The sequence below is a fragment of the Bombina bombina genome, chromosome 1, assembly GCF_027579735.1.
Source record: "Bombina bombina isolate aBomBom1 chromosome 1, aBomBom1.pri, whole genome shotgun sequence".
Classification (NCBI taxonomy): domain Eukaryota; kingdom Metazoa; phylum Chordata; class Amphibia; order Anura; family Bombinatoridae; genus Bombina; species Bombina bombina.
This window is the reverse complement of record NC_069499.1, coordinates 254,647,760-254,672,874: the sequence shown is the minus strand read 5'-3', so window position 1 is coordinate 254,672,874 and position 25,115 is coordinate 254,647,760. Positions and strand designations below refer to the sequence as shown.

General features: G+C 39.7%; 1 protein-coding gene across 1 annotated transcript in view; it reads left to right on the top strand.

The window, feature by feature from the left end:
• Positions 1–25,115, top strand: part of SCFD1 (sec1 family domain containing 1) — a 393,314-nt gene that overhangs the window by 25,103 nt on the left and 343,096 nt on the right. The window contains exons 7-9 of the mRNA XM_053697938.1: positions 12,607–12,696; positions 13,465–13,520; positions 13,810–13,895. Of these exons, the coding sequence (XP_053553913.1) occupies positions 12,607–12,696; positions 13,465–13,520; positions 13,810–13,895 (232 nt within the window). The remainder of the gene's footprint in view (positions 1–12,606; positions 12,697–13,464; positions 13,521–13,809; positions 13,896–25,115) is intronic.

The window sequence follows — 25,115 nt, the reverse complement described above, 5'->3', positions numbered from 1 at the left end:
CCCACTCCGTGGGTATCCTTTGCTCTGTACCAATCCGTTTACAATACCTAGGTTCCGCTTTAAAAACAAAGTTATTGGTTTAAGTATTTTGAACATGCAGTGCTGAAAATAGTGGGCAGTATAACGTGACATCATCGGTGAATAAAAGATATAACTTTTAGAAAGTTATGAAACTTCGTTTTGGAGAAAATATAGGTCAGTAGGTTTTAATTAATGTTTATTAAATTTAATATGTTAGTTGTTTAGCTTAAAAATTATAACAGAAAGTAATCCTTTAACAGCATTGCTGTTGTGCTCTTTGCCGCCTCCTGGTGGGCAGGAGTGATATGCCCAATAGTAATTAAATAATCCGTGGACTCACTGTGTCATTAGAAAGAAATAATTTCTGTAGAATCATAGTATAAACACCATTTTTAAACAAGATGTTAATGTATTGTCCCACATACTTTACTAACTGTAGCACCATATAAATTAATAGCATTAGGGACATGTTCCATGTTACAATTCACGTAAGCAATTTAATGACTTCAAATGTGACCCTGCTCCTATTAATACAATGTATAGTGAAGTCACTCTTGAAGGAAGCCATTGATAAGCTAACTTATTGCTATGACAAAAATATATCTTATGTGTTTCTTTTCTCTAAATTTGTGTTTATTTTCTATGTAGCACATGTTGTCATTTCCATAAGCATAACAGGATCTATATTTTTATTAAATCCTTAGCTTAACACAGCTAATTTGAGCTTGAAGACGGTTTTATTAATAGTTTTTTTAGCTCCTTGTATTTCCATAAGTGGAAGTTATAACCTTAACCCCTTAAGGACCAAGGACGTACGCCACACGTCCTCAAAAAAAAATACAGTTAATGACCGAGGACGTGTGGCGTACGTCCTTGGTCTGGAAAGCAGCTGGAAGCGATCCTGCTTGCTTCCAGCTGCTTTCCGGTTATTGCAGTGATGCCTCGATATGGAGGCATCCTGCAATAACCCCCCTTGGCCATCCGATGCAGAGAGAGCCACTCTGTGGCCCTCTCTGCACCGGACATCGGTGGCCGGTATCGTTGGTGGGTGGGAGCAAGTCTGGGAGGCGAGTGGGCGGCCATCGATGTGCCCAGTGGAGTGGAGGGGGGCGGGAGGGGCGGGCGCGCGCGCGTGCACGGGGGACGGCGGGCGGGCGCGTGCACGGGGCGGGAGCGGGAGGGAACCGCTACACTACAGAAAAATAAAGTTTACAAAGTACAACAAAATTACTTTTTGAAAGCTGTAAATAAACAGCTAAGAGATGTGGAAGGGGTGGGGGGTTGATCTTGGGGGGGAAGCTACACTGCAGAAAAGGTTTTTTTTTTTAAAAAAAAAGGCACATTTTTTCACTAAACTGGGTACTGGCAGACAGCTGCCAGTACCCAAGATGGCGCCCATTAAGGCAGAGGGGGAGGGTTAGAGAGCTCTTTGGTGGGGGATCAGTAAGGCTGGGGGCTAAGGGGGGATCCTACACAGCAGCATATGTAAATATGCTAAAAAAAAAACACAAAAAAAGCCCAAATATAGCTTTTATTTTAGTACTGGCAGAGTTTCTGCCAGTACTTAAGATGGCGGGGACAATTGGGGGGTGGGGGAGGGAAGAGAGCTTTTTGGGAGGGATCAGGAGGTCTCATGTTTCAGGTGGGAGGCTGAGCTCTACACTAAAGCTAAAATTAACCCTGCAAGCTCCCTACAAGCTACATAATTAACCCCTTCACTGCTAGCCATAATACACGTGTGAAATGCAGCAGCATTTGGCGGCCTTCTAATTACCAAAAAGCAACGCCAAAGCCATATATGTCTGCTATTTCTGAACAAAGGGGATCCCAGAGAAGCATTTACAACCATTTGTGCCATAATTGCACAAGCTGTTTGTAAATGATTTCAGTGAGAAACCTAAAATTGTGAAAAATTTAACGTTTTTTTTTAATTTGATCGCATTTGGCGGTGAAATGGTGGCATGAAATATACCAAAATGGGCCTAGATCAATACTTGGGGTTGTCTACTACACTACACTAAAGCTAAAATTAACCCTAGAAGCTCCCTACATGCTCCATAATTAACCCCTTCACTGCTGGGCATAATACACGTGTAGTGCGCAGTGGCATTTAGCAGCCTTCTAATTACTAAAAAGCAACGCCAAAGCCATATATGTCTGCTATTTCTGAACAAAGGGGATCCCAGAGAAGAATTTACAACCATTTAAGCCATAATTGCACAAGCTGTTTGTAAATAATTTCAGTGAGAAACCAAAAGTTTGTGAAAAAATTTGTAAAAAAGTGAATGATTTTTTGTATTTAATCGCATTTGGCGGTGAAATGGTGGCATGAAATATACCAAAATGGGCCTAGATCAATACTTTGGGATGTCTACTAAAAAAAAATATATACATGTCAATGGATATTCAGAGATTCCTGAAAGATATTAGTGTTCTAATGTAACTAGCGCTAATTTTGAAAAATAATGGTTTGGAAATAGCAAAGTGCTACTTGTATTTATGGCCCTATAACTTACAAAAAAAGCAAAGAAGATGTAAACATTGGGTATTTCTAAACTCAGGACAAAATTTAGAAACTATTTAGCATGGGTGTTTTTTGGTGGTTGTAGATGTGTAACAGATTTTGGGGGTCAAAGTTAGAAAAAGTGTGTTTTTTTCAATTTTTTCCTCATATTTTATAATTTTTTTTATAGTAAATTATAAGATATGATGAAAATAATGGTATGTTTAGAAAGTCCATTTAATGGCGAGAAAAACGGTATATAATATGTGTGGGTACAGTAAATGAGTAAGAGTAAAATTACAGCTAAACACAAACACCGCAGAAATGTAAAAATAGCCTTGGTCCCAAACGGACAGAAAATGGAAAAGTGCTGTGGTCATTAAGGGGTTAAAGGGACACTGAACCCAAATTTTTTCTTTCGTGATTTAGATAGAGCATGCGATTTTAAGCAACTTTCTAATTTACTTCTATTATCAATTTTTCTTCGTTCTCTTGCTATATTTATTTGAAAAAGAAGGCATCTAAGCTATTTTTTTTGGTTCAGACCATGGAAAGCACTTGTTTATTGGTGGGTGAATTTATCCACCAATCAGCAAGAACAACCCAGGTTGTTCACCAAAAAGGGGCTGGCATCTAAACTTTTTTTTTTTACATCTTTTATTTATCAGGATGTTTTTCATATATAAAACATACTCCAGGAAAAAAAAAGAAAAAAGAAAACTGAATAAAAATAAAATAAAAAATAAAGCATCAGGCATAGCAGGTGCAAAAACAGATTTGTGGAGACGCAGCTCCCATAATATCACTAATGTTAAAGGGGACGCAGCTCCTAATCTAAACATATAACCCAGATCAATGGTTCTACTGCAAAATCCAAATCATATAAGTTCCATACATAGAGACATTCTCAGTATATTTGTTTCACAATTTCCACACACACTCTAAATAAGAGCAATATAAATACAAAACCCATACCTTACATTTTTCCAAATATAAAACAAAAAGAGAAAAAAAAGGGGGGGGGAGGTACTCCTTTCCTTTCTCTTCTTTTTTAGAGATGCAGTTCCCTAGGAGACAACAAATTAAGGGAGACACAACTCCTAGTCAACACATATATACAACATTGGTAACTCTGCTACAATATCCAAGACATATATCTTGGTTTATGAGACCAAGATTACTCTTAATCTTATAAATAGAATATTTTTTTTTCCAATTTCCATAGTATTTATCCAACCAGCACCCTTAATTTAAAATAATACTTAAATAAACTATATATTAAAAAAAAAAAAAAAAAAGAAGAAGAGAAAGAGGGTAAAGGAAGAAACCGCCATTGAGCACAACCTACATCTCTCTGTATAGGGAAATCCATTCTGACGGGAAATGATTTAACAAGACTAATTCAGCAAAGGAATCTGAACTCAAGTAAGGAGCCAAGGTTTGTTTTTGAATACCAACCGTATAAGACTTAATTATAAGTAACCAGGCATTTAAAAATGTCTTTACTTTTTTTTCCGATGTTGTCTTTAGGTGGTAAGACTCAAAAACAATCTGGCCTTGGATTTCCTTAAGAACCGAGGGAAAGGAGGGGGCACCGTGAGCCTTCCAGTTCTTAAAAATCAGATGCCGTACAATCAAAATAGTGGTATTAACAATATTAACATATACCCTGGGACACATATCTTGAGTAAATAAAAAAAAAATAGATTCTAATTGGGAAGTTAAATAAGTTGGGCAACCAGAACCCCATTTTTTGCCAGAGTTGGAGAACCTTAGGACAATATCATATCATATGACACAAGTCTGCTAATGGCCAACTACAACGTGGATATTCTGGGGCTGTGGTTGGAAACATTTTGCCCATTCTATAAGGGGAAATATAATAATTATTAAATAATTATTTAATTGTTGTACATAGAAATTGTACAACAATTAAGAGCCACAAAACTAACTTTAATCATATCCATATCTATATCTGAGAAAATATGTGTCCATCTATTAATTAATTATTTTATCTGTAGACAGAGCACCCTGTTTGGCAAGCATGATATCATATATTAATGAGATAGAGGCGTCGCCCATTATAAATCTTGAACAACATATCTCAATATCCGACCATGCTGGAGGCAGAGAGACGGGGCATTCCAGACTAGTCATAAAATGGTGCAATTGTAGATACGCAAAAAAAAGTTTTTATTAGAAATACCGGCATCTAAACTTACATTCTTGCATTTCAAATAAAGATACCAAGAGAATGAAGAAAATTTGATAATAGGAGTAAATTAGAAGAAAGTTGCTTAAAATTGCATGCTCTTTCTGAATCACAAAAGAAAATAATTGGGTTCAGTGTCCCTTTAAGGATTGTGCTAGTGACAGTTTTTAAAATTAAAAGAAAAAATAAATAAAAAGTCAAGAACAAACCGACATTCACAATATGGAATAATATACAACAAAATGTGTTCTGTGTAACAGCACTTTAGTTAATATTTACAAGGATTGGGCAACATGTGACCCTGCAACCATTATATGTGATCCTCTGACATCCTTTATCTGCCCCTGCACTAATCGCGTACTGTTTGTGTCTAAACAAGTAGGGTATTTTGTAGTGGCTTTTTGTGTGAGTTGTCTTTCCACATTGGCATTAATTTTGGTGCAGTAAGGTCATTAGTTGTACTCTCTGGTAGGAAGTGTTAGTGTAACAGCAATCAATAGCTATTGATCACTATTCTATTACCAATTAATGTGTGTCTCCCCCACGTCATAGTTTTAAAACCAGAAAACTTGGTTGAGGTAAGTGGCCCAGTAAGTTTGAAAACCATCATATATGCTAATGCTGCAAATTTCCTAAACCAGCCATTTGATTTCCAACAGTTGCAGGTTTTAGGATTTGCTTTCTGGCTTATCTATTGAATGTTTGACAAGCGCATTTTTTTTTCCACAAAAGCAAGAGAAGTTTAATGCGCTTTTAACCATATGAATCTTTTGAAAGCCCCTAGGGATAAACAGTTTGTAAGTGCTGTTATAATTACTATACAGTGCTTGCACACATTTAATTTACTGCTGCTTTAAATTGACTTATTTTTACTTTAAATAAAAAATATATAGAAATTCGGTTTATCAGTGTATTTATTAATGGCATTTATTTATTTCTCCTGTTAAGTGTAGTCAGTCCACGGGTCATCATTACTTATGGGATATTAACTCCTCCCCAACAGGAAGTGCAAGAGGATCACCCAAGCAGAGCTGCTATATAGCTCCTCCCCTCTACGTCACACCCAGTCATTCTCTTGCACCCAACTAATAGATAGGATGTGTGAGAGGACTGTGGTGATTAAACTTAGTTTTTTATATCTTCAATCAAAAGTTTGTTATTTTAAACGACACCGGAGTGTGTTGTTTCCTTCTCAGGCAGAATTTGAAGAAGAATCTACTTGAGTTTTTGTATATGATCTTAGCGGACGTAACTAAGATCCGTTTGCTGTTCTCGGCCATTCTGAGGAGTAAGGTAACTTCAGATCAGGGGACAGCGGGCAGGTTCACCTGCAAAGAGGTATGTTGCAGTATATTATTTTCTAAGGAATGGAATTGACTTTGAAAATACTGCTAATACCGATATAATGTAAGTACAGCCTTAAATGCAGTAGTAGCAACTGGTATCAGGCTGACATGTATATATGTTTACACTTAAGTATTTCTGGGGAATGGCACTTCACTGGGAAAATACTCTATGCATATAGCTTTTAGCCTAACTTGCAGTGTGAGCGACTAGCAGCAGGCTTTTTAATGACATTTCATATATAAGATTTTAAACGTTTACTGGCATGTTAAATCGTTTAATTATCTGAGGTACTTGGTGAAAATTGTTTTGGGCTTTATTTTCCACATGGCTGTCGTTGTTTTAAATTAAAACAGTTTACTGAGCTTCCCTCACTGTTGTAGTGTGAGTGGGAGGGGCCTATTTTGGCGCTTTTACTACGCATCAGAAATTCAGTCACAGTCTGTCTTTTTCTCCCTGCATGATCCAGGACGTCTCCACAGAGCTCAGGGGTCTTCAAAACTAATTTTGAGGGAGGTAATCACTCACAGCAGACCTGTGAGACTGTGCTTGACTGTGATAAAAACGCTTATATTGTCAATTGTTATACGTTTTTTTCTGATAATAAGGGTTAATCATCCATTGCTAATGTGTGCAATCCTTTGCTAAATTTGGTTTATATAACTAATCCGGTTCATTTTTATTCAACTGTGTCAGTTTTTTGTGTGCTTCTTAAAGGCACAGTAACGTTTTTACATATTGCTTGTAAATTTAGTTGAAAAGTATTTCCAAGCTTGCTAGTCTAATTGCTAGTTTGTTTAAACTCTTTGTGCAATATGTTCAAAAGCCAAGGTGGAGCCCAATAGAAATTTATGTACTAATTGCATTGATGCTACTTTAAATAAAAGTAAATCTGTACATGTTAAGCAACATTCACCAGACAACGAGGGGGGAGTTATGCCGACTAACTTGCCTCACGTGTCAGTACCTGCATCTCCCGCTCAGGAGGTGCGTGATATTGTAACGCCAAGTACATCAGGGCGGCCATTACAAATCACTTTACAAGACATGGCTAATGTTATGACTGAAGTTTTGTCTAAATTGCCAGAACTTAGAGGTAAACGAGATCACTCTGGGATGAGAACAGAGTATACTGATAATGCTAGGGCCATGTCTGATACTGCGTCACAATATGCAGAGCATGAGGACGGAGAGCTTCATTCTGCGGGTGACGGATCTGATCCAAATAAATTGGATTCAGACATTTCAAATTTTAAGTTCAAGCTGGAAAACCTCTGTGTATTGCTAGGGGAGGTGTTAGCGGCTCTGAATGATTGTAACACAGTTACAATCCCAGAGAAAATGTGTAGGTTGGATAAATATTTTGCGGTACCGACGAGTACTGACGTTTTTCCTATACCTAAGAGACTTACTGAAATTATTACTAAGGAGTGGGACAGACCTGGTGTGCCTTTCTCACCCCCTCCTATATTCAGAAAAATGTTTCCAATAGACGCCACCACACGGGACTTATGGCAAACGGTCCCTAAGGTGGAGGGAGCAGTTTCTACTTTAGCTAAGCGTACCACTATCCCGGTGGAGGATAGCTGTGCCTTTTCAGATCCAATGGATAAAAAGTTAGAGGGTTACCTTAAGAAAATGTTTGTTCAACAAGGTTTTATATTACAACCCCTTGCATGCATTGCGCCTGTCACGGCTGCGGCAGCATTTTGGTTTGAGTCTCTGGAAGAGACCCTTGACTCAGCGACATTAGATGAGATTTCACTTAAGCTTAAAACCCTTAAGCTAGCTAACTCATTTATTTCTGATGCCGTAGTACATTTAACTAAACTTACGGCTAAGAATTCCGGATTCGCCATTCAGGCACGCAGAGCGCTGTGGCTAAAATCCTGGTCAGCTGATGTAACTTCTAAATCGAAACTACTTAACATACCTTTCAAGGGGCAGACTTTATTCGGGCCCGGTTTGAAAGAAATTAACGCTGATATTACGGGAGGTAAAGGCCATGCCCTGCCTCAGGACAGAGCCAAACCCAGGGCTAGACAGTCTAATTTTCATGCCTTTCGTAATTTCAAGGCAGGAGCAGCTTCAACTTCCTCTGCTCCAAAACAGGAAGGAGCTGTTGCTCGCTACAGACAAGGCTGGAAACCTAACCAGGCCTGGAACAAGGGCAAGCAGGCCAGAAAGCCTGCTGCTGCCCCTAAGACAGCATGAAGTGAGGGCCCCCGATCCGGTAACGGATCTAGTGGGGGGCAGACTCTCTCTCTTCGCCCAGGCTTGGGCAAGAGATGTCCAGGATCCCCGGGCGTTGGAGATCATATCTCAGGGATATCTTCTGGACTTCAAAGCTTCTCCTCCACAAGGGAGATTTCACCTTTCAAGGTTGTCAACAAACCAGACAAAGAAAGAGGCGTTTCTACGCTGTGTACAAGACCTTTTACTGATGGGAGTGATCCATCCAGTTCCGCGGTCGGAACACGGACAAGGGTTTTACTCAAATCTGTTTGTGGTTCCCAAAAAAGAGGGAACCTTCAGACCAATATTGGATTTAAAGATCCTAAACAAATTCCTAAGAGTTCCATCATTCAAGATGGAAACTATTCGGACAATCTTACCCATGATCCAAAGAGGTCAGTACATGACCACAGTGGATTTAAAGGATGCTTACCTTCACATACCGATTCACAGAGAACATTACCGGTATCTAAGGTTTGCCTTCCTAGACAAGCATTACCAGTTTGTAGCTCTTCCCTTCGGGTTGGCTACGGCTCCAAGAATCTTTACAAAGGTTCTGGGCTCTCTTCTGGCGGTACTAAGACCGCGAGGAATTTCGGTAGCTCCGTACCTAGACGACATTCTGATACAAGCGTCAAGCTTTCAAACTGCCAAGTCTCATACAGAGTTAGTACTGGCATTTCTAAGATCACATGGGTGGAAAGTAAACGAGGAGAAGAGTTCTCTCTTACCACTCACAAGAGTTCCCTTCTTGGGGACTCTTATAGATTCTGTAGAAATGAAAATTTACCTGACAGAGGACAGGTTAACAAAGCTTCTAAATGCTTGCCGTGCCCTTCATTCCATTCAACACCCGTCAGTGGCTCAATGCATGGAGGTAATCGGCTTAATGGTAGCGGCAATGGACATAGTACCCTTTGCACGCTTACACCTCAGACCACTGCAACTGTGCATGCTAAGTCAGTGGAATGGGGATTACTCAGACTTATCCCCTTCTCTGAATCTGGATCAAGAGACCAGAAATTCTCTTCTATGGTGGCTTTCTCGGCCACATCTGTCCAGGGGGATGCCATTCAGCAGACCAGACTGGACAATTGTAACAACAGACGCCAGCCTTCTAGGTTGGGGTGCCGTCTGGAATTCTCTGAAGGCTCAGGGACAATGGAGTCAGGAGGAGAGTCTCCTGCCAATAAACATTCTGGAATTGAGAGCAGTTCTCAATGCCCTCCTGGCTTGGCCCCAGTTGACAACTCGGGGGTTCATCAGGTTTCAGTCGGACAACATCACGACTGTTGCTTACATCAACCATCAGGGAGGGACAAGAAGCTCCCTAGCTATGATGGAAGTATCAAAGATAATTCTTTGGGCAGAGTCTCACTCTTGCCACCTGTCAGCAATCCACATCCCGGGAGTGGAGAACTGGGAGGCGGATTTCTTAAGTCGTCAGACTTTTCATCCGGGGGAGTGGGAACTTCATCCGGAGGTCTTTGCCCAAATACTGCGACGTTGGGGCAAACCAGAGATAGATCTCATGGCGTCTCGACAGAACGCCAAGCTTCCTCGTTACGGGTCCAGATCCAGGGATCCAGGAGCAGTCCTGATAGATGCTCTGACAGCACCTTGGGACTTCAGGATGGCTTATGTGTTTGGACATAGTTCCTTTTGCACGCCTGCACCTCAGACCGCTGCAATTGTGCATGCTAAGTCAGTGGAATGGGGATTACTCAGATTTGTCCCCTACGCTGAATCTGGATCAGGAGACCAGAGATTCTCTTCTATGGTGGCTTTCTCGGCCACATCTGTCCAGGGGGATGCCCTTCAGCAGGCCAGACTGGACAATTGTAACTACAGACGCCAGCCTTCTAGGCTGGGGCGCTGTCTGGAATTCCCTGAAGGCTCAGGGATCATGGACTCAAGAGGAGAGTCTCCTTCCAATAAACATTCTGGAATTGAGAGCAGTTCTCAATGCCCTTCTGGCTTGGCCTCAGTTAGCAACTCTGAGGTTTATCAGGTTTCAGTCGGACAACATCACGACTGTGGCTTACATCAACCATCAGGGAGGGACAAGAAGTTCCTTAGCGATGATGGAAGTATCAAAGATAATTCGCTGGGCAGAGTCTCACTCTTGCCACCTGTTAGCGATCCACATCCCAGGAGTGGACAACTGGGAGGCGGATTTCCTAAGTCGCCAGACTTTTCATCCGGGGGAGTGGGAACTTCATCCGGAGGTCTTTGCCCAAATACTTCGACGTTGGGGCAAACCAGATATGGATCTCATGGCGTCTCGCCGGAACGCCAAGCTTCCTCGTTACGGGTCCAGGTCCAGGGACCCGGGAGCGGTCCTGATAGATGCCTTGACAGCACCTTGGACTTTCAGGATGGCTTATGTGTTTCCACCCTTCCCGATGCTTCCTCGTTTGATTGCCAGGATCAAACAGGAGAAAGCATCAGTGATTCTAATAGCGCCTGCGTGGCCACGCAGGACCTGGTATGCAGATCTAGTGGACATGTCATCCTGTCCACCTTGGTCTCTGCCTCTGAGACAGGACCTTCTAATTCAGGGTCCTTTCAAACATCAAAATCTAATTTCTCTGAAGCTGACTGCATGGAAATTGAACGCTTAATTTTATCAAAGCGTGGATTTTCGGAGCCAGTAATTGATACCTTAATACAGGCTAGGAAACCTGTTACCAGGAAAATTTACCATAAGATATGGCGTAAATACTTACACTGGTGCGAGTCCAAGGGTTACTCATGGAGTAAGGTTAGGATTCCTAGGATATTGTCTTTTCTACAAGAAGGTTTAGAAAAGGGTTTATCTGCTAGTTCGTTAAAGGGACAGATCTCAGCTCTGTCCATCCTTTTACACAAGCGTCTGTCAGAAGTTCCAGACGTTCAGGCTTTTTGTCAGGCTTTAGCCAGGATTAAGCCTGTGTTTAAATCTGTTGCTCCGCCGTGGAGCTTAAACTTAGTTCTTAACGTTTTACAGGGTGTTCCGTTTGAACCCCTTCACTCCATTGATATCAAGCTGTTATCTTGGAAAGTTCTGTTTTTAATGGCTATTTCCTCGGCTCGTAGAGTCTCTGAATTATCAGCCTTACATTGTGATTCTCCGTATCTGATTTTTCATTCAGATAAGGTAGTTCTGCATACTAAACCTGGGTTCTTACCTAAGGTAGTCACTAACAAGAATATCAATCAAGAGATTGTTGTTCCATCATTGTGTCCTAACCCTTCTTCAAAGAAGGAACGACTTCTGCACAATCTAGATGTAGTCCGTGCCCTGAAATTTTATTTACAGGCAACTAAAGATTTTCGACAAACTTCTTCCCTGTTTGTCGTTTATTCTGGACAGAGGAGAGGTCAAAAAGCATCTGCTACCTCTCTATCCTTTTGGCTTCGTAGCATAATACGCTTAGCCTATGAGACTGCTGGACAGCAACCTCCTGAAAGGATTACAGCTCATTCTACTAGAGCTGTGGCTTCCACTTGGGCCTTTAAGAACGAGGCCTCTGTTGAACAGATTTGCAAGGCTGCAACTTGGTCTTCTCTTCATACTTTTTCCAAATTTTACAAATTTGACACTTTTGCTTCTTCGGAGGCTGTTTTTGGGAGAAAGGTTCTTCAGGCAGTGGTTCCTTCCGTATAGAGATCCTGCCTGTCCCTCCCGTCATCCGTGTACTTAGCTTTGGTATTGGTATCCCATAAGTAATGATGACCCGTGGACTGACTACACTTAACAGGAGAAAACATAATTTATGCTTACCTGATAAATTCCTTTCTCCTGTAGTGTAGTCAGTCCACGGCCCGCCCTGTTTTTAAGGCAGGTCTAAATTTTTTAATTATACTCCAGTCACCACTGCACCCTATAGTTTCTCCTTTCTCGTTTGGTTCTCGGTCGAATGACTGGGTGTGACGTAGAGGGGAGGAGCTATATAGCAGCTCTGCTTGGGTGATCCTCTTGCACTTCCTGTTGGGGAGGAGTTAATATCCCATAAGTAATGATGACCCGTGGACTGACTACACTACAGGAGAAAGGAATTTATCAGGTAAGCATAAATTATGTTTTCTCTAGCAGTTCTTATTAAGTTCTAGATTTATTTAACTGGCACCTATTTTACTATGTAATTCAAAAAGCTTTTACATTAGCTCATGGAAGGTCATTGCACTTTTATATTGTTGTGTTCCTGTGTAGCTACCAATTATAGGCAGTAACATTCTGTGTAATTTTGGAGCATTTGTGTTCACCCTGTAACTTTGCAGTAAATAAACCTGTGTGTGTTGTCCTCAGCATTGAACAGACCTGACATCACAGACACTGAAATGGAAACTCTGATGGATACTATTGTGGATAGCCTCTTCTGCTTCTTTGTAACCCTGGGTATGTCTGTGCATTCCGTGTTCAGCACTTCATATTTTTTACCTAGAGAACCTAAAGTTGTGTGTGTTACAAACAGAAATGCATAGCCTCAAACAATTTTGAAAAATTAATTTGTTAAAGGGATTGTGTCCTCCAGAATTTTTGTTTTGCATAACTAGCAGGGTTATATTAATATACGTTTTAGCTCTGTCAGTACCTTGTATCTAAGCCTCTGCAGACTGCCACCTAATTTCAGTTATTTTGACAGACTTGCATTTTAGTCAATCAGTGCTGACTAGTTAACTTCACAGGAGTGAGCACAATGTTATCTATATGACACACGTGAACTAGTGCTGTCTAGCTGTGAAAAACTGTCAAAATCCACTGAGATAAGAAGCAGCCTTCAAGGGCTTAGAAAGGAGCATATGAGCCTACCTATGTTTAACTTTCAACTAATACTACCAAGAGAACAAAGCAAATTTGTTGATAAAAGTAAATTGGAAAGTTGTTTAATATTGCATTCCCTAACTGAATCACGAAAGTTTAATTTTGACTAGACTGTCCCTTTAATGAAAAAGGTCTACCATTTTCAACATGAGTAATTTGTCTAATTGTTTAGCAAATTACTTTCATCTGGTTTAAATACTTTAAAAATACAAAAAATGTAGCAAGATTCTTGTATACTATAAATCGCTGTGCATCCTTGACATGTGTAAGGGGTTTTCAAAATGTAGTGAGAGTGCAGGACATTGAGGCATGTTTATTCATTACTGCACCTGTTCTTTTTAGGAGCAGTGCCAATAATACGATGTGCAAGAGGGAACGCAGCTGAGATGGTGGCAGTGGTGAGGATACTTTTTGATTTTTGCCCTGTAGTGAGAAACCCTCAGTTATAGAAGATTAAAAACCATATCTCAGGCTGACCACCGATTATAATAAACATTACACCAAAGCTTGTGTCTCCAAGTTGAGATGGTTTTGGTCATACAAGTTTGACCTAGTGGCATTCTTAATAATGTCCCAATAAAGAAAACAATTTCCACTATGCTTGATCTTAAAACATACAGTATATTTAAATGACTAGTTGATCCAGTTTTGTTGTTTCTTTCTCTTGTTCCACATGTATTGACATAGAAATTGGATAAGAAACTACGTGAAAATCTTCGAGATGCTAGAAACAGCTTATTCACCGGAGATAATTTGGGGGCTGGGCAGTTCAGGTACGTATTAGAGACATAGAGAGTGTACCAATTCTGTGTGGATGTTAAAGCGATGGCAGCCGAGGGTATGGAAGCCTGAGACACTAAAATAGAATAACTAGAAGCGTCTGTTGTCTCATCAATTTCTGTGGCTATAAAGTTCTTTTAGATACATCAGTTTACTTTGGCTACATTTTGAAATCTTTTTTTTCTTTTCTTTTTTTTTTTAAATTTTCAAGTCACTTTTATTGAACGTCAATCGATACAAACAGAAAAAAAGAAAACAAAGAATAATATGACACACATCTTGTTTTGAGACGCAGCTCCACCAGCTCTTAGACATAAATACCGTGACATTTTTAAACACCTCTATATAGTCTAACATATAAGCTTGTAATCACTATCATATATCTGTTCCAATTTTACCATCTTAATTATACCTTTATCTTGAATACTTCTTTGAGTTTACCATTTTTATATAAGAAAAACAAAACCATACACCAGAACGCTACAGAAAACAAATGAAGAAGGAAAAAAAAAAGAAAAAAAACCCGCCTCTACCCCCCCCCCCCCCCCAAGAACCCCATCCCACTTATTATTGGCTCCCAGTCCCCCACTGTTGTGGAAGAAGATTTTTTTAATATGAGTAATATAAATTCTGGGGCATTCCCCAAAGGATAGATTAATTGGATCTGTGCTGTAAGCGGCCATTCCGTAATTATATTTATCCATTTAGAGAAAAAGTTTTTTAGTCGCTTTTTTGTACAAGGTTTAATATCAAGTAATTCAATAGACATCTTCATCTTCATAGTGTTTACTAACTCAGTTAGACTGGGGGTCTCGGCAGCATTCCACTTTCTCAATATTAAAGGGCCACTAAACCCAAAATCTTTCTTTCATGATTCAGATAGAGAATAGAAATTTAAACAACATTACAATTTACTTCTATTATTTATTTTGCTTCATTTTTTAGATATCCTTAGTTGAAGACAAAGCAATGCACATGGTGAGCCAATCACATGAGGCTTCTATGTGCAGCAACCAATCAGCAGCTACCAAGCATATCTAGATATGCTTTTCAGCAAAGAATATCGAGAATAAAACAAATTAGATAATATAAGTAAATTAGAAAGAGGTTTAAAATTGCATTCTCTTTCTAAATCATGAAAGAAAAAATGTGGGTGTCATGTCCTTTTAAATTACGTGCTGCCATGATAGTCCTATTTATCAACTGTTTATCGCCGTTATACTCACAATCGTCATAAAGCAAAAATACATTTATTGGAGAAAAAGTGATCTTGGCACGTATGAATTTATTGAGCCAGTAGTTCACTTTCCCCCAATACTGCTTAATTTTCGGGCAATACCACAGACAGTGCATAATATCAGCCCTTTCTGCCTTACATTTATAGCATTTACATTGTTGTGTTATAGTTGCCCATTTATTTTTTCTGTTGGGAGTTAAATAGTAATTGTTCAGTAATTTAAACTGAGATTCTTTCCAGCTACAAACAACCGTAGTTGCTTCCATATTACTAAAACATTTTTGTATGTCCTGTATCTGGGGGGAAAACTTATTCAGGTATCCTTTGAGCTTATCTAGATGAATGGCCCCCAGTTTGGCCAATGGAAGGTTATACCAGACTGCAATTGATCTTATCCCTCCTCTGTATAGTTTAAGACCTGACTCTATTTCCTGCAAGTCCCAATCTATACCATATAAATGGCATTGCTGAATAAAATAACTCCTAATCTGAAGATAGGCAAAAAATTTTCTTGCTGGTAAATGAAATTTAGCCGCAATCTCTGCAAAAGATTGCATGCTATGTGTGCCCTCTTGTTTGAGCTGTGCAAAGTATATCAGTTCCTTCCCTTTCTGCTCTTTGAAAACCTGATCATAGATACCTGGTACGAAGTCCGCCATACCAACTATTGGACAGTATTGAGATACTTGAAATTGCCTATTCATTATGATACAATATTTTTGCCATGCCGTGATAATATTGGCAAAGGCCAGCATCTCACTAATATTATTTGGTATTTTCTTACGTTCAAGATGTAAGACCGCCTTGAGATCAAATGGTGCTATTATTTCTGATTCTAAATTATAGTATGTTACGTAATCTCCTTCCGTCAGCCAGTCTGCTGCAAATTTTATCATTGCTACCCAGTTATAATATATAATACTGGGCAGCGCAAGGCCCCCTTCTTTCTTGCGCTATATCAGCCTGTCTACTGCTAATCAGGATTTCTCCTACATTGGTGTATCCGGTCCACGGCTTCATCCTTACTTGTGGGATATTCTCTTCCCCTACAGGAAGTGGCAAAGAGAGCACACAGCAGAGCTGTCCATATAGCTCCCCTCAGGCTCCGCCCCCCCAGTCATTCTCTTTGCCGCTCTGAACAAGTAGCATCTCCACGGGGGTGGTAAAGAGTATGTGGTGTTAGTTGTAGTTTTTTATTTCTTCTATCAAGAGTTTGTTATTTTAAAATAGTGCCGGTTTGTACTATTTACTCTACAGCAGAAAGTGATGAAGATTTCTGTTGAGAGGAGTATGATTTTAGCACCAGTAACTAAAATCCATTGCTGTTCCCACGCAGGACTGTTAACCAGAGAACATCAGTTGGGGGGAACAGTTTGCAGGCTTAACTGCTTCAGGTATGATCAGTCATTTTTCTAACAAGACCATGTAATGCTAGAAGACTGTCAGAAATTCCCACTGGGATTGGTAAGCCATTTTTTTCTAATAGACTCTGTATAAAATGATGGCTTATATTTAGGGCTCTATGCTGGTTGACACTATTGTGGGCTTTAAAATCGATTGCTTTTTAGCATGTTTTTCACTATAAATAAGGTGTTTTTTCAGACTTTAAAACACTTTTGGGGTTTAATTTCGGCCTGGCACTTATTCGGACACCTAAATCTAGTCAGAAAGGCCCCTCCACTCTAGAATGAAGAGGGAGGAGGCCTAATTTTTAGGCCTAAATTGTGCAGTTGTTTTTGCCTAGGCAATCCATGCAGCTTCATGTGGGGAGTCAAGAGGCATCATAAAAGACTCCAGGGAGGCTTATTTCCTGCTAAAATAATCCCTAATGAAGGTAAAAGGCTACAGTGAAAGCTGTGGCTAGTACTGTAGTGTGTTAACTGGTTAATAACTGTTATTAGCTCCGGTTTGGGCATTAAGGGGTTAATTGATCTGAAAATTTGTGTGCAATCTTTTTAAAGCATTAAGACTCTGTGGTGAAAATTTAATTAAAATCGGATGTTTATTTCATGGTTTTTTGATATTTCAGTAAAAAAGTGTGCTTTTTTATTATTTAAAGAGACAGTAACGTTTTTGTCAAAAATAATTTTTATTGCATTATAGTTCTGTTTGTCTGTTAAACATGTCTGAGTCTTCAGATAGCCTATGTTCTGTATGTCCAAAGGCCAATGTGGTTCCCCCATTAAATTTATGTGTGAAGTGTGCCATAGCGTCCAAACAGCTTAAGGACAGTACAATCACACTTAAAAATATAGCCCAAGATGATTCTTTAGCTGAAGGTAGTGAAAATAGCTTGCTTTCCTCTCCTTCTGTGTCAACACCAGCTATGCCCGCGCAGGCGATGCCCAGTACATCTAGCGCACCAATTGCGATTACTATGCAACAGTTATGGATAATTCTATCGCAGCATTTTTATCCAAACTGACAGCTTTCCTAGGAAGCATGATTGCTCAGTTTTAAATACAGAAAATGAGCAAGTAGACGCAGAGGATAATTTATCTGTAGTGCCCTCACATCAATCTGACTTGGCGGTGAGGGAGGGCCTGTCTGAGGGAGAAATTTCTGACACAAGGAAAGTTTCTCAGCAGGCAGAGCCTGATACCATAGCATTTAAATTTAAGCTAGAACACCTCCGCGCTCTACTTAAGAAGGTCCTGGCTACTCTTGATGATTGTGACCCTTTGGTGGTCCTAGAAAAATTGTGTAAAATGGATAAATTCTTAGAGGTCCCAGTACACACTGATGCGTTTCCGATACCTAAGAGGGTGGCGGATATAGTGAATAAGGAGTGGGAGAAACCAGGTCTACCTTTTGTTCCACCTCCTATATTTAAGAATATGTTCCCCATTGTTGACCCCAGAAGGGACGCGTGGCAGACGTTCCCTAAGGTAGAGGGGGCAGTTTCAAAGCTAGCTAAGCGCACAACTATACCAATAGAAGACAGTGGCGCTTTCAAAGATCCTATGGATAAAAAATTAGGTTTATTTAAGAAAATTTTTGTTCAACAAGGTTTTCTTCTTCAACCAATTTCTTGCATTATTCCTGTAACCACTGCAGCTTTTTTTTGGTTTGAGGAATTAGAAAACTCGCTCCACAAAGAGACTTCTTAGGATGAAGTCATGGATAGAATTCACGCCCTGAAGTTGGCTAATTCTTTCATTACAGATGCCGCTTTTCAGTTAGCTAAATTAGCGGCGAAAAATTCTGGTTTCGCAATAGTGGCGCGTAGAGCGCTTTGACTAAAATCGTGGTCGGCGGATGTGTCGTCCAAAACAAAATTGTTTAATATTCCTTTCAAGGTAAGACCCTATTCGGGCCAGAGTTGAAAGAAATTATTTCAGATATCACTGGGGGAAAAGGCCATGCCCTTCCACAGGATAGACCTTTCAAAGTTAAAAATAAGTCTAATTTTCGTTCCTTTCGCAATTTCAGGAACGGACCGGCTTCTACCTCTACAGCCACTAGGCAAGAGGGTAACGCACCCCAGCCCAAACCAGCATGGAAACCATTGCAAGGCTGGAACAAGGGTAAACAGGCCAAAAAACCTGCTGCTGCTACCAAGACAGCATGAAGGGGTAGCCCCCGATCCAGGACCGGATCTAGTAGGGGGCAGATTTTCTCTCTTTGCTCAGGCCTGGGCAAGAGATGTTCCGGACCCCTGGGCACTAGAAATTGTCTTTCAGGGGTATCTTCTAGAATCAAGGACCTTCCTCCAAGGGGAAGGTTCCACTTGTCTTGCTTATCTTTAGACCAGATAGAGAGACAGGCATTCTTACATTGCGTAGAGTACCTTTTAAAAATGGGAGTGATAAACCCAGTTCCAACAGCAGAACAAGGACTGGGATTTTACTCAAACCTGTTTGTAGTTCCCAAAAAGGAAGGAACTTTCAGGCCAATTCTGGATTTAAAGATCCTAGACCAATTACTCAGAGTTCCATCATTCCAAATGGAAACCATTCGGATTACCAGTTCGTGGCTCTTCCCTTCGGATTGGCCACTGCTCCGAGAATTTTCACAAAGGTGCTAGGGTCCCTTCTAGCGGTGCTAAGGCCAAGGGTCATTGCAGTAGCACCTTAACTAGACGACATTTAATACAGGCGTTGTCTTTTCACAAAGCAAGGGCTCATACGGACATTGTTCTAGCCTTTCTAAGGTCTCACGGGTGGAGGGTGAACATAGAAAAAAGTTCTCTGTCCCCGTTCACAAGGGTTCCCTTCCTGGGAACAATAATAGACTCGGTAGAAATGAAAATCTTTCTGACAGAGGTCAGGAAACTAAAACTTTTGAACACTTGTCGAGTTCTTCAATCCATTCCTCAACCCTCCATAGCTCAGTGCATGGAGGTAACAGGACTAATGGTTGCGGCAATGGACGTGGTTCCTTTTGCTCGAATTAATTTAAGACCATTGCAACTGTGCATGCTCAAACAATGAAATGGGGATTATGCAGATTTTTCTCCCCAGATTCAGATGGACCAGCAAACCAGAGACTCACTCCTCTGGTGGTTGTCTCAGGATCACCTGTCTCAGGGAATGAGTTTCCGAAGACCGGAGTGGATCATTGTCACGACCGACACCAGCCTCTTAGGCTGGGGCGCGGTCTGGAAGTCCCTGAAGGTTCAGGGTCTATGGTCTCGGGAAGAATTTCTTCTCCCGATAAACATTTTGGAATTGAGAGCGATATTCAATGCGCTCCAGGCATGGCCTCAACTAGCGGAGGCCAAATTCATCAGTTTTCAGTCGGACAACTTGACGACTGTTGCGTACATCAATCATCAGGGGGGAACAAAGAGTTGCCTGGCGATGAGGGAGGTATCCAAGATCATCAAATGGGCAGAGGATCACTCCTGCCATCTATCAGCAATTCACATCCCAGGAGTCGACAACTGGGAAGCAGATTGAACGCTTGATTCTAGCTAAACGTGGGTTTTCGGAATCAGTTATAGATACTCTGATCCAGGCTAGAAAGCCTGTCACCAGGAAAATTTACCATAAGATATGGCGGAAATATCTTGCTGGTGCGAATCCAAGGGTTATTAATGGAGTAAGATTAGGATTCCAAGGATACTATCTTTTCTCCAAGAAGGATTGGAGAAAGGTCTGTCAGCTAGTTCTTTTAAGGGACAGATATCTGCTCTGTCTGTTTGGTTACACAAGCGTCTGGCAGCCATGCCAGATATTCAGGGTTTGTACAGGCATTAGTCAGAATCAAGCCTGTCTACAGACCTGTGGCTCCTCCATGGAGTCTAAATTTAGTTCTTTCAGTTCTTCAAGGGGTTCCGTTTGAACCTCTACATTCCATAGATATTAAGTTACTATCTTGGAAAGTTTTGTTTTTTTGTAGCTATTTCTTCTGCTAGAAGAGTTTCTGAATTGTCTGCTTTGCAGTGTAATTCACCCTATCTGGTGTTTCATACAGATAAGGTCGTTTTACGTATCAAACCTGGTTTTCTTCCAAAAGTGGTTTCCAATAAGAATATCAACCAGGAAATAGTTGTTCCTTCTCTGTGTCCTAATCCAGTTTCTAACAAGGAACGTCTGTTACACCATCTTGATGGGGTTCGTGCTTTAAAGTTTTATCTAACAGCAACTAAAGGCTTCAGACAAACATCGTCCTTGTTTGTCGTCTATTCTGGCAAGAGGAGAAGTCAAAAGGCGACTGCGACCTCTCTGTCTTTCTGGCTGAAAAGCATCATCCGGTTGGCTTATGAGACTGCTGGAAGGCAGCCTCCTGAACGAATTACAGCTCACTCTACTAGAGCTGTGGCTTCCACATGGGCTTCCAAGAATGAGGCTTCTGTTGAACAGATTTGTAAGGCAGCGACTTGGTCTTCACTGCATATGTTTGCCAAATTTTACAAATTCATTACTTTTGCTTCTTCGGGGGCTATTTTTGGGAGAAAGGTTTTGCAAGCAGTGGTGCCTTCCGTTTAGGTTACCTGACTTGTTCCCTCCCTTCATCCGTGTCCTAAAGCTTTGGTATTGGTTCCCACAAGTAAGGATGAAGCCGTGGACCGGATACACCAATGTAGGAGAAAACAGAATTTATGTTTACCTGATAAATTTCTTTCTCCTACGGTGTATCCAGTCCACGGCCCGCCCTGGCATTTTGGTCAGGTTTAAATTAATTTTTTGTAAACTACAGTCACCACTGCACCTTATGGTTCTCCTTTTTCTCCTAACCGTCGGTCGAATGACTGGGGGGGGCAGAGCCCGAGGGGAGCTTTATGGACAGCTCTGCTGAGTGCTCTCTTTGCCACTTCCTGTAGGGGAAGAGAATATCCCACAAGTAAGGATGAAGCCGTGGACCGGATACACCGTAGGAGAAAGAAATTTATCAGGTAAACATAAATTCTGTTTTCTTGTTATTCCACAAAAATTGTGTTATGGTTTTATTATATTTAAGTAAGTCCACCCTCATTATAAACAAAGGTAGGTTTTGTAATAGGAACAACATTTTTGGAAAAACAATCGTTTTAATCAGTATGATCTTTGCCATTAATGATGTTATATATTTTCCATCTTGCTAGCTCCTCCGGTAACCTATCCAGTACTTCCTTATAGTTAAGATGGTACCATTCACTAGGATTTCTACTCAATTTAAGACCTAAATATTTTATTTGGTGGACTTCTTGGAATCCATAGTTTCTATAACTATTATAATTTTTAAAGATCCATAAGATTTCTGATTTTTTCATATTCATTTTGTATCTAGAAAATTTACTATAATTACTTATAATTTCTAAGCATTTCGGGATACTTTTAGGAGTATCATATAAAAACAGGATTATATCGTCCGCATATAGTGAGATTACCACCTTTTGCTTGCCAAGTTTGATACCTTCTATTTCTTGCCTCAAATAAATTGCCAGAGATTCAAGCGAGATGTTAAATAACAAAGGCGATAGCGGGCATCCTTGCCGAGTCCCCTTGTGCAAAATGATATGTTGTGAGAGTTCAGTGTTTACTAAAAGTTGCGATCTAGGCTTATTGTAAATAAGTTTAATCATATTAAATAAATTGCCTTAAATACCAAATTTAGATAATTATGTAAATAGGTGATCCCAATTAATAGCGTCAAACGCTTTCTCTGCGTCTATCACTAGCAGAGGAAATACAGAAAGGACTGTTACTAAGCGCTGGGAAATACAAACTAAAAAGCCAATGGGATAAAAAAGAGACACCCCTATCTCTCAACAATTGAAACGCACTTAATTAATAACCTATTTCAAAAGAGAAAAGGATATTAAAGAACCCACAGCGCTGTTAAAAAACAGCTTAATTTAGTGAATTTGTTGCAATATATGACTAATGTCAAATCAAGCACAAGGGATTAATAATAAACCAATATGTCCCAAAGAGAATGATTTCATCAAATCAAAATGTATAAAAACTAATTTATTACAATGAGTTAATAGCAAAAAATGAAAACACTAAAAATACGCTGATCAGGCATATTTAAAACAAATAAGACAATAACAAAATCGCAGTATCTAAACACAATGGATATAATAAGAATATCAAAACATATAAAAACAAAGAGCTGAATGATGAATGGAAATACGACGATCCAGAAGGAGCAAAAAGGATTTCCAAACAGATTTCTTCCAGTGTCAGAAGGAAGACCGTAGTGGTTCTCTGCAATGGTCCTGGGTTCCCTCTGAGCAGCGGGGTAGCCGTGCGCTCCTTGGTTATGTACTCTGGGGAGCCGGTCTCAGGACAATCCTTTCTTTTCCGAAGTAGATTAATACCAAACAACGGAAGCCTGTCAGCATCTTTTTGGATGACAATCAGTGGGCAACGTGTTTCAGCCCGTTCAGGGCCTTTGTCAAGCTCCGGATACAAGAAAAAAGCAGCCTTTTATACCCACAGACTCGGTTACTATAGGTCAAAACAGAGTTAGTGGGCGTTGCTTACAGATATTTTGTTGCGATAATATCGGGAGTATAACATTCTAACTAGACAGTTTGTGATGAGTTTGTATTTTTATTTTTACATCTAATTTCAGTGGATGCTAAAATAGTTTTTAAGTTGCGTGCCTTTTTATAAATAATTTTTGGTTTTGAAGGTAATAGAGAGCCCAATTGCTCTCTCTTACCTTCAAAACCAAAAATTATTTATAAAAAGGCACGCAACTTAAAAACTATTTTAGCACCCACTGAAATTAGATGTAAAAATAAAAATACAAACTCATAACAAATTGATCTTATGGGTAGGAAATTAAATGTTTTTTTCCCCTGCTTAACCTGTAAATCATGTAAACACTCAAAGAGATATAAGGAATTTAAATCTAATATTACAGGCAGGTCCTTTAAAATTAGAGACACTATAAGGTGTTCGGATACATTTGTAATCTATTTAATTCAATGTCGCTGTGGGAAACAATATATTTGGGAATCTGAAAGACCCCTACGTGATCGCATTCGCGAACATATATGATCTATTGAAAAACATCATTTAGACAGAAACAAAGATCTCCCTGTTCCTAGACACTTCGCTGCCTGCAATAATGGTAATCTGGCTCACTTTTCCTTTATGGGTATAGAAAAGGTTAAACAAAATTGGAGAGGTGGCAATGTGCATTCAGAACTTTTGAAAAAAGAAACCAAATGGATCTTTGAGTTAAAATCGTTGCAACCCAATGGGTTAAATTTAGATTTTGATATAGGTATCTTCCTGAAATAATTTTATTTATCCTTTTAATTTTATTTATCTTTCTCTTTTTGAAGCACCTAACATTGTTGAACTTCAGCTAAACTACTGTATGGTTATTTGGTTTGAGATCCACATTTTGTTAGGTTAATGGTTTTATATTTTGTATTTTATACGGTTATCATGAATTCCGAAAGTCCTTTATTTATTTGTTGCACTATATGTCTCTACATCCCAAAACGCTAACCACTGGTCCCAAAGAAAAAGTAATCTCTCTTTTTCACTATTTATGATGTTTTTAACATATATTTTTTAAATATATATATTTATTAGTTTCACTATATTATAGTAAGTCCTTATAATTATCTTACTCTATGTGTTTGTATATTTGTATAAGCACATTTCAAGACTAATAGCACTGTGAAAAGTTTTCTACATTAGTATCCATAGTTGATATACTGTCTAGTTAGAATGTTACACTCCCGATATTATCGCAACAAAATATCTGTAAGCAACTCCCACTAACTCTGTTTTGACCTATAGTATAAAACTATAAGACCTGTGGGTATAAAAGGCTGCTTTTTTTTTGTATCCGGAGCTTGACAAAGGCCCTGAACAGGCTGAAACGCATTGCCCACTGATTGTCATCCAAATAGATGCTGACCGGCTTCCGTTGTTTGGTATTAATCTACTTCGGAAAAGAAAGGATTGTGCTGAGACCGGCTCCCCAGAGTACATAACCAAGGCATGCACGGCTACCCCGCTGCTCAGAGGGAACCTAGGACCATTGCAGAGAACCACTACGGTCTTCCTTCTGACACTGGAATAAATCCGTTTGGAAATCCTTTTTGCTCCTTCTGGATCGTCGTATTTCCATTCATCATTCAGCTCTTTGTTTTTATATGTTTTGATTTTCTTATTATATCCATTGTGTGTAGATACTGCGCTTTTGTTATTGTCTTATTTGTTTTAAATACGCCTGATCAGCGTATTTTTAGTGTTTTCATTTTTTGCTATTAACTCATTGTAATAAATTAGTTTTTATACATTTTGATTTGATGAACTCATTCTCTTTGGGACATATTGGTTTATTATTAACCCCTTGTGCTTGATTTGACATTGGTCATATAATGCAACAAATTCACTAAATTAAGTTGTTTTTTAACAGCGCTGTGGGTTCTTTAATATCCTTTTCTCTTTTGAAATAGGTTATTAATTAAGTGTCTATCGCTAGCAGAGCCATGTCTCCCCTTTTTTGCTTCTTGTTTCTCTGAATTCTGTAATCCAGGGTTAATAATACCCGTCTAACATTTCTCACAACATTC